The sequence below is a fragment of the Dipodomys merriami genome, unplaced genomic scaffold, assembly GCF_024711535.1.
Source record: "Dipodomys merriami isolate MVZ:Mamm:240054 unplaced genomic scaffold, mDipMer1.0.p SCAF_1, whole genome shotgun sequence".
NCBI classification, from domain to species: Eukaryota; Metazoa; Chordata; class Mammalia; order Rodentia; family Heteromyidae; genus Dipodomys; species Dipodomys merriami.
Genome location: NW_027202270.1, coordinates 17,508 through 28,459, shown reverse-complemented (window position 1 = coordinate 28,459; position 10,952 = coordinate 17,508). Strand labels below are relative to the sequence as shown.

Sequence of the window (10,952 nt, the reverse complement as noted above, 5' to 3'; positions counted from 1 at the left end):
TTTTTTTGGGGGGGGTCCGGTCATGGGGCCTGAACTCTGGGCCTGGGCGCTGTCCCTCAGCTCTTCAGCTCAAGGCTAGCGCTCTACCACTTGAGCCACAATGCCACTTCCGGCTTTTTTCTTTTTTCTTTTTTTTTTGTCGGTCGTGGGGCTTGAACTCTGGGCCTGAGCGTTGTCCCTTAGCTCTTCAGCTCAAGGCGAGCACTCTACCACTTGAGCTACAGCGCCACTTCCGGTTTTCTGGTGGTTTTATTGGAGATAGGAGTCTCACGGTCTCTCCTGCCCGGGCTGGCTTTGAACCGTGATCCTCAGATCTCAGCCTCCTGAGTAGCTAGGATTACAGGCGTGAGCCACCAGCGCCCGGCTTTTCTTTTTTCTTATGTGGTGCTGAGGAATCGAACCCAGGGCCTCAAGCATGCAAGGCAAGCGCTCTACCGCTGAGCCACCTGACCAGCCCCTTTGCACACTCTTCTATCCCACTCACCTTTCAACTACGTTGTGTGAACACAGGCAACGGTCTCTGGTCACTAGCCGCCTGTCAGATGATTGTGCTGGTTTTCCACAGGGCCAATTGGCTTCTCAGCCCAGGTCCTCTGCAGAATCCTGGGACCTTCTATGGTGCCCACCTTGCTGGGGTGTGGAGCTCTACTCACCTCTCTCGGATGGACTCAGAGCAAGGGATCAGGAGAGCAGGCAGCAGCGGTGGCACCCTCGGGTGAGGGCTGGGCAGGGCTGTCCACCTGTCTCTCCCTGGGATGGACTTGGAGCAGATATGTCCCTTCCTCAGGTGAGTGGCTGTCCAGAACAGCCCTGACCTGTGCCTGGGGAGGCCTTGCAGGACCCCAGGCCCCGCTGGACACACAGCTGACCTGTGCCTGGGGAGGCCCGCAGGACCCCAGGCCCCGCTGGGCACACAGCTGACCTGTGCCTGGGGAGTCCCGCAGGACCCCAGACCCCGCTGGACACACAGCTGACCTGTGCCTGGGGAGGCCCGCAGGACCCCAGGCCCCGCTGGGCACACAGCTGACCTGTGCCTGGGGAGTCCCGCAGGACCCCAGACCCCGCTGGACACACAGCTGACCTGTGCCTGGGGAGGCCCGCAGGACCCCAGACCCCGCTGGACACACAGCCCCAAGTGCATTGCTGGAGCAGCTGGCCCCCTTACTGACAGCCTGGCCCCAGGCACCAGAAAATGCTGCCTGGAGGATTCCCAGCTGGGCAGACAGGACCTCAACCGACTGGAAAGGCAGGAGGCTCAGCTGTGCACAGGAGGCTTGGGGTCTGCGGGCTGCGGGCTGGGAGGTGCTGGGGGGAACATGGCCTCCCCGCCCTGCCCCACGTGGAGGCTTCTGCTCCGGGAGGCTCTGTGTGAATGCGCAGGACTGTCGGGCAGACGTGACGGCGTCGGGCCCAGCGCGCGCTGACTCCAGGCCTTCGAAGGCTGGGCCCACACCGTCTGCAGTGGGCCTGGCACTGCTGCCCTCCACCCACACAGACTCCGGGAGGGCACCGGACTCTTCACGGCCTTCACCACCTATCAAACCGAAGGGAGGAGGAGCATGAGCCCTGACCTCAGAGATGCCAGTGTCAGCCCGAGCTCTGCCTGCTTGCCCAGGGTGAATTCTGCAGATTGCCGAGGGGACAGCGGTACCTCCTGTCCTCATGTGAGGGACCCCGGCGCGGTGAATAGGGACCGAGAACAGGGCTCCCAGGAGGCGAATAGTCGGTGTGGTGTCTGCACATACCCATGCCCAGGACAGACGCAGCTTGGATCTGCCCAGCCAGCCTTCTTGTTCCCACAGCTTCCAATCTTGATTATAAGGAAATTTATTAGTAAAAGGAAGTTTGTCAATAGCCAGTTATAACCGGCTGGGGTGGCTCTTAGGCATCGGGAACCCAGGAGGGCCCTGAATAGCCACAGGTGGAGTTTTTATACCCCAGAGTGGTGTCCTGTAAATGGAGTCTTTCCAATGCTCCTTTGCAAGCCAAGCAAAATACAGAAGCAGAATACAAACGCCAAATATCTGCTTGTCAAAAAAAAAAAAAAAATGTAGGCGCTGGGCCCACGCCCGGAGTAGAATAGGGTGCCACAACCCTTGTGCGCTAAGTTCCTCTTTGGGGGCCTCTGTGAGTGTCTGGCGGTTTCTTGCCATGGCTCCCGAGCGTCATCACGAGGCCCGCCCTGGCCTTCCAGCGCTGTGACGGCCACGTGTGCTGCTGAGTGCGTCTTAGTTACCTCATTCCGCCATCACTCCTCAGCTCCCTGTGCAGAGCGCAGTGCTGCGGGGCAGGTATGAAGGACTGAGGGACCGGAGGGCTGGCCTGGTGGATGGCCGTACACCTCCATCTCCTGCGGGTGAGAGCCGTCTGGCCTTCGCTGAAATCTCTCCAGGCCTGGGATGTGAGTGTCCACTTGGAACGCCTCTGGAGAGCAACCACAGGCATCCACTGTGTGCACCCAAGTCTTCTTGCTCTGAGGATGCCTCACGGGGTCAGCCCCCAGGCAGGCTCCAGCCTGACCCCATTGCCCCGGTCGGAGGAGTGGATCAGGCCTCTGGTTGTACACAGTGAAGGCTCGGGGGCTGGGCTCAGCCAGTCCAACCCCTTGGAACAAAGCCTGGGGCTGTGTGCAGCCCTCAGTGTCAGACACGGGACACCTGCTGCTCCCAGCTTGCTGTGAACACTGCGAGAGCACCCCAGGCCTGGAGGGACGCTGGGCCCTGGTGCAGAGCGTGCTTCTCAGTGTGTTGCCCGGGGGCAGGGGACAGGGCCCTGCTGGCTGAGGAGCTGGTCAGAGGGGCCAGGAGCAGTGTCCCTCCTCATGCGGTGTGGGCCGAGGACCCTGAGGGCCGTCTGCAGAGCCTCTGCGGTGGGCTGAGTTGCCTGGCCCACCAGGGAAGACCACCGTGGCATACTCGGTGTGCACGCAGGAGGCGGAGGCGGGGGGCTCTGGGCTCTCCTCTCTCCGTTGGAAGTCTAGCTCTCCGTAGGCCACAGTGAACACCGGCACTGCCGATGGGTCTGCCTTCTTTGGGAGGGGAGAAAGGAGGAGTCAGCTCAGAGCAGCGGGCCGGGTCTCCACGACCTGGACCCCCGCCCGGTCGAGCCCGTACTCTGTGACCCCATCTCTGGCTGGAGACCTTTGATAGGGTAGATGCGCCTCAGCCACCAACCCCAGGGCTACCCCTCTGCACACAGCCCCTCCCGCTGGCTCACTCTCCACCTCCAGGCTGTCCCTGGATTCCCGATGTGCCTCTCCTGTGCTGCCGGGCGTAAGACGGCCCAGCCGGCTGCTCCCCACCAGCTCGCTGATGCCGCCAGCTAGCAGCGGGCGCTGGTGGGGAGCAGGGTTGGTCCTTGCCCACCCCCAGGCAGGCCATGGCCAAGTTCTGACTGTGCCGAGAGGCAGAGGGTGGCGGTCACTCGGGAAGGGCCATACTCACCAGGGGCTGCACCTTGCTTTCAGCTCTTCTGGCCTCTGCAGAGAAACACAGGGTGAATCGCGGGGCAGGGGGGGAGCTGCTCTCCCCAGGTGGGGCTTAGCTGGGGGCCCTGCCTGCGGGTGCTGCGGGTCACACCCTCCTGGGGTCGGGCAGCTCACACAGCCCCCAGGTCTGTGTTTGTGTGTAGATGGCAGACCCTCCGGCGGTGAGTGTGAGGGGGGTGTGTGTGCGCGCGCACACGCACGCGAGTGGACTCACCGGGCGTGTTCCTGGAGCAGACGGCAGCCAGGACCCAGGCGAGCAGCAGCAGCACTGGGACACCCACCAGGACACTTGTGACACCAACAATGAGGCCTTGAAACTGGCCTCCTGGCCTGGGGGCGGGGCTCGGGTGCGACGTGGGGGGCTCCAAGACTCTCTCTGGAGGGTCACAATGATCGGGATCAGCGGCCCCGCGGCGTCCCTCAGAGCCGCCGCCCCGCCTTCTCCAGGCCTGAGACCTGCCACCGCCCCACCACCGCCCCACACCACCACCGCCCCACCACCGCCCCACCACCGCCCCACCACCGCCCCACCACCGCCCCACCACCGCCCCACACCACCACCGCCCCACCACCGCCCCACCACCGCCCCACCACCGCCCCACCACCGCCCATGTGCTTTTGGAGGCAGCCCCCCACCCCCGCCGGTCTAATTTCCCCCAAGGGTGCGTGGGACTGGGGGCTTCCGCAGGGGAGGAGCGGGGCGCTGGGGTGCCCACCGCGGCCCACTGCCCACACCTGTCACCGTGAGCTCTGCGCCCGGGCTCTCCTTAATGTGCACCCGGGGGGTGAGGGAGATGGCCCCGCACAGGTAGCCGCCGCTGTCCGTGCGCTGGGCGGCCAGAATGCGCATGTGGAAGTCGCTCCTGCTGGGCAGCTGCGACACCTGGAAGCGGGGGTCCGGGCCCGGCTGGCTCTGGCCCTTGTGGAAGGCCGCCAGCTTCTTTGTCTGGTTGTTGGGCTCCAAGCGGTACCAGTTCAACACTAGGCTCTCGGACCAGTTGGAGAAGCTGCAGGTGAAGGTGGCGTCAGCCCCCTCGGACACCGTGAGCTGCGCGGGGGAGAAGGTGGGGGGGCTCCAGGGCCTCTCCGGGGACTCTGAGGAGGACAAGACCACCAGCTGTGAGGAGGAGGCTCGGCCTACCCTCCCAGTGCTCCCCCAGTCCCCGCGGCCTGCTCTGCAGCACCTGCCGGCGGCCATGACTTTACTGAGACCAAGGCTGGGGCTCTGGTCCTAGTCCTCCCAGAGTCTGTGCTGGGGTCTCCCAGGCTTTCTCTCAGGGCTCCAGGAGGGGAAGCCAGGTCAGAGGAGCCTTTGGCCTGCCAGGTAGAGCACATGGCCTTTGGGGGAGACCCTGGAATCAGCCTGGGCCAGGTGGGAGCCGTGTGGCCGAGGGGGTCGGCAAAAAGAAGAGGTGCCTAGCCCTCCCGGAGGACGGGCAGGACTTCAGGCGCACCCTGGGTGTTCCCCATACTGGGATGCCTGTGGCTACAGGGACGGACTGGAGTCAGAGAAGTGCCTTACGAGCCCTGTGCAGGAGATTGGTGTGGTTAGAAAACACAGGGCCACTCAGAGGTCTGGTTTGTGGGACTGGGTCTCAGCATGTAGTCCATGCCGGGCTGGAGCTAGAGACCCTGCTCAGCCTCCAGGGTTAGGGCGTTAGGCATGCGTGTGTGAGTGTGTGTGTGTGTGTGTGTGCATGCATGCATGCATGTGTATGTGCGTGTGTGTGCGTGTGTGTGTGATGGTGATGATGGTGATGGTGATGATGGTGATGATGGTGATGGTGATGGAGATAGTGATGATGGTGATGGTGATGATGGTGATGGTGATGATGGTGATGATGGTGATGGTGATGATGGTGATGATGGTGATGGTGATGATGGTGATGATGATGATGGTGATAGTGATGATGATGATGGTGATGGTGATGGTGATGATGGTGATGGTGATGGTGATGATGGTGATGGTGATAGTGATGGTGATGGTGATGATGGTGATGGTGATGGTGATGATGGTGATGGTGATGGTGATGATGATGATGGTGATGGTGATGATGATGGTGATGGTGATGATGGTGATAGTGATGGTGATGGTGATGATGATGGTGATGGTGATAGTGATGGTGATGATGGTGATGGTGATAGTGATGGTGATGATGGTGATGGTGATGATGGTGATGATGGTGATGGTGATGGTGATGGTGATTATGGTGATGGTGATGGTGATGATGGTGATGGTGATGATGGTGATGGTGATGGTGATAGTGATGGTGATGGTGATGATGATGATGATAGTGATAGTGATGGTGATGGTGATGATGATGGTGATGATGGTGATGGTGATGATGATGGTGATGGTGACGATGATGATGGTGTGGGGTTGAACTCCAAGCCTCCGTTCCTACACAGGCACGCAGGACACTGAGCCAGACCTCCGTTCCTCTGTTTCCCGCTCATCTTTAGGGTACTCTTGCCTCCTGCCCGCACACGCCTGCACTGAGCTGCCCACGTTAGGGCGCCCGTTCTTACTGAGATCCCAGACATGACACCAGCTCTAGGCTCTCTGTGGAGATAGAGTCTCATACTTTTCTGCCTACGCTGACCTAGAACCACAGTTCTCCTGTTCTCAACTGCCCAAGAGAGTAGGATCACAGCGTAAACCACCAGCACCTGGCTTGAAGAAGACACTTTGTGTGTGTGTTGGTAATGGGACTTGAACTCAGGACCTGGATATTGTCCCTTAGTATGAAGAAAGGCGTGGTGCTGCATGCAGGTGTCAGGGGAGAGGGCACAGGTCCCAAGGGCCTGTGGTGACACTCAAGCAGTGTCACACCTCAACAGGATGTGTGCGAGGATGGGAAATGCTAGTACCACGAGTGCCCCGAGTATGCACAGAACACCAGCCGTACTAGGAGTGTGTGCCAAGTGTGCCCCGAGTATGCACGGAACACCAGCCGTACTAGGAGTGTGTGCCAAGTGTGCCCCGAGTATGCACGGAACACCAGCCGTACTAGGAGTGTGTGCCAAGTGTGCCCCGAGTATGCACGGAACACCAGCCGTACTAGGAGTGTGTGCCAAGTGTGCCCTGAGCACACACAGAGCCCTGTCCTTACTAGGAGTGTGTGCCAAGTGTGCCCCGAGTATGCACGGAACACCAGCCTTACTAGGAGTGTGTGCCAAGTGTGCCCTGAGCACACACAGAGCCCTGTCCTTACTAGGAGTGTGTGCCAAGTGTGTCTGACACACACAGAGCCCTGTCCTTACTAGGTGTGTGTGCCAAGTGTGTCTGAGCACACAGAGCCCTGTCCTTACTAGGAGTGTGTGCCAAGTGTGCCCTGAGCACACACAGAGCCCTGTCCTTACTAGGAGTTGGGATGCAATGGGGCCCTTGATGCCACCCAGAAGGATGGACACCTTGCTGAACACAGAAGTGTGGACCCCCACCACGCTCATGGGGACCAAGGCCGGGTGGGAGGAACGCGTTTAAATGCGAAGGCGTGAGGTGGCCGGCACCCAGGCCGGAGGGCAGCCTGCTCCTTTGCTGCAGCCAGCGTGGGACTGGCTGCCTCCAGACCCCGAGATGACAAATTCTTGTCTTCCAAGCCCAGGGTGCAAGGCCAGAGCAAAGGGCTAGCGTGCACGGCCACGGTGGCCCTACCTGCAATTCAGTGCTCAGGGGCCAGCTCGCGCTTGGGACCAGCCTGGGCTGCATGAGACACCTCCCGGGGAAAAGCACAACGGCAGGGCCAGTTGGACGGCAGGACGCCTTGGCCAACTAGCCGCGCCAGGGAGCGTCGTCTCGGCAGTGTTCTGTCTTTTATGTTGTTCCTCAGCATTGTAGGTTGGGAAAAGAAAGGAGTAAAACGTGCCCGAGGCGATGCTGGGAGTTTTCGTAAATGGCCTGATTCATCCCCCAGCCCTGTCAGACAGGCGCTGTTATCTCTGAGCTGGAAGGGGCAGGCAGGAGGGCGGGCGGCAGGCCACAGCTCATGGCCCTCACCAGCAGCAGCTTTGGTCGCTTTTTTGTGTGTTTTTGAGGTAAGGTCTCACTGTGTAGCCCAGGATGGCCGTGGACTTGAGGCCCTCCTGCCTCAGTCTCCCGAGTGCTGGGACTGCAGGTGTGCACTAAGGTACCTGGTGAAAATGCAAGCTGCAATGTGGACCGAGGCAGCTGGTTCTACGCCAGACTCTCAGCCGCCCCCCGTCGCTTGGCAAGGCGCACTGGGCTTGGGATGTCTTGTCACATGCATACAGAGCGAGCGGGGTCAGGCCCAGACCAACCCAGTCCACACGGTGAGTAAACGAAGGTCCTGAGACCCATAGAGGGCAGGGCTGGGGCGCGGGACCTGGCCTCACGAAGGGTCTCCGTGGAGTGTGGGGCGGGGGTGGGGGCGGGGGTGGGGGCGGGGGTGGGGGCGGGCGGGGCGCCAGGCCGCGCTGGAGGCTGGCAGCCGCAGCCTCACTCCTCGCTTCCTGACTGCGCTTCAGGTGACCCGTGGGCTTCAGTCCAGTGCCCCGGTACTGCCAGCCTCGGCCCGGGACCGTGGCGCGCCCCTCAGGGGGAGCTTAGCTATCAGAGACCAACTACCAGCCTTCCACCAGGAGGTCCCGACGGGGTGCACCCCGCCAGGCCACCGCGGCAGCGGCTGGAGGGAGAGCCCAGGGGCACGGGCCTGAGGACCGCCCTGCCCCGAAATGGGGGTCGCCTGTGTGGGCCCTTCCACACCCGTCGCTCCAACACAACACACACACACACCACACACGCACACACACCACACACACACCACACACACACCACACACACACACACACACACACCACACACCACACACACACCACACACACCACACACACCACACACACACCACACACACACACACATACCACACACACCACACACACACACACCACACACACACACACCCCACACACACACCACACATACCACACACATACACCACACACACACACACCACACACACACACCACACATACCACATACACCACACACACCAGACACACCACACACACACACACACCACACACACCACACACACCACACACACACACACACACCACACACACACCACACACACACACACACACCACACACACACCACACACACCACACACACACACACACACACCACACACACCACACCCACCCACACACCACACACACACACACCCCCCACACACCCCACACACACACCACACACACCACACACACACCACACACACACACACCACACACACACACCACACACACCACACACACCACACACACCACACACACCAGACACACCACACACACACACACCACACACGCACACACACCACACACACACACACCACACACACCACACACACCACACACACCACACACACACCACACACACCACACACACACACACACCACACACACACACACCACACACACCACACACACACGCACCACACACACACGCACCACACACACCACACACACCACACATACCACACACACACCACACACCACACACACACACACACCACACACACCACACACCACACACACACACACCACACACACACCACACACACACACCACACACCACACACACACACACACCACACACACACCACACACACCACACACACACACCACACACACACCACACACACACACACACACACACCACACACACACATACAACACACACACCACACACACACCACACACACCACACACACCACACACACACCACACACGCACACACACACAGCACACACTCCACACACACCACACACACCACACACGCACACACACACAGCACACACTCCACACACACCACACACACCACACACACACACACAACACACACACCACACACACACCACACACCACACACACCCACCACACACACACACCACACACACCACACACACACCACACACACACCACACACACCACACACACACACCACACACACACACACCACACACACCACACACACCACACACACCACACACACACCACACACACCACACACCACACACACACACACACACAGCACACACTCCACACACACCACACACACCACACACACACACACACCACACACACCACACACACCACACACACACCACACACCACACACACACACCACACACCACACACCACACACACACCACACACACCACACACCACACGCACAACACACGCACACACACACACACCACACACCACACACACACCACACACACACACACACCACACACCACACACACACCACACACACAACACACACCCACGCACGCACGCACACACACCACACACACCACACACACACAACACACACACACGCACGCACGCACACACACACACACACGCACACGCACGCACACGCGCCTAGGCCCAGGCCTGGATCCTCAGGGCCGAGGGTCCAGGGTGGAGAGGGGGGGCACCGGGAGCTGCTCAGGTCACAGGTGTCCCTGGAGCTGGCAGTGGACGCCCCGGGCGTCCAGGGTCGGACCCCGGCCTCCCCTCACACCGAGCCTGGGTCGTCCAGAGACAGGAGCGAGGCGTACGCTGAGCTCAGGACGGGCTGGGGAGACACTCGTGTGAGGAAGACTCAGGCGAGCCCACGCAGGCCCACACACAGTGGCGAGGCCGGAGGTCCGGCCTCTCCAGAGGGGGACACTGGCTGGACACCCCGGCCCAGCTGAAAGTCCTCCCTGCTCAAGAGCAGAGGCCAGTGGGCCCAGAGAACAGAGAGGCACCCTGCCTGCCAGAACCACACAGGGCAGGGCCAAGGACTGGCCTGGGTGCCCAGAGGACTGGCCCTCCCAGGGACAGAGCCGGAGGTCAGGAGGTCCCTCCAAGCCGGCCTCCGCGGTCAACACCCACACCCCAGCCCGCGCCCCCAGGAGCCCACGTACCTAGAAGCCACCCGGGCCACCAGCCCAGCTGCAGCACGGCCCAGGCCAGCGGCCAGGGCACCCGCATGCCCAGCTTCAGCTGCGCTCCTCCACGGTGGCTGCCTCTTCCTTAAGCCAAGGTGGCAGTGGAAAGGAAACGGCAGGGTCAGGTTGGGAGGAGGCGGCCGCTGTAGACCCCTCCCTCTTCCTCCACCTCCACAGGGGTGGGCCCTGAGAGGATGGGAGGGTGTGGGGAGCTGGAAGGGGTGGGAATGAGAAGAGAGTAGGGAGGGAGGAAGAAAGATGAAGGGGAGGAGGAGGGGGAGGAGGAAGAGCAGGCGTGGGTGGGGGAGTCAGCGTTTTGCCCCTCACTGTGGGGAGTCTGCACCTCAGGCCTCTCCCCTGGACACTGGGATGTTGTGGTCCTTTCTTTGGGGGCTGGGAGGGGGTTCTGCCCCTCTCTCTGGGGCTCGGCCGGTGGGACCCCACCCTCCCCTGTGCAGATGGACAGGCGCAGGCGGAAGCCCTAGAGCTCCAGGAGCAGCAGCAAAGCTGGCCCCCTCCC

At 61.1% G+C, this 10,952-nt stretch overlaps 1 protein-coding gene across 1 annotated transcript; it reads right to left on the bottom strand.

Annotated features, from left to right (window-relative positions):
• Positions 1-1,839: 1,839 nt before the first annotated feature.
• On the bottom strand, positions 1,840-10,516 carry Pdcd1 (programmed cell death 1). The gene is made up of 5 exons (XM_070019088.1): positions 10,409-10,516; positions 4,223-4,582; positions 3,702-3,863; positions 3,444-3,478; positions 1,840-3,028 (listed from the first exon to the last, which is right to left on the bottom strand). The coding sequence occupies exons 1-5, from the start codon at positions 10,473-10,475 to the stop codon at positions 2,792-2,794; spliced, it is 861 nt and encodes a 286-aa protein (XP_069875189.1). The 5' UTR covers positions 10,476-10,516; the 3' UTR covers positions 1,840-2,791.
• Between the last annotated feature and the right edge of the window lie 436 nt (positions 10,517-10,952).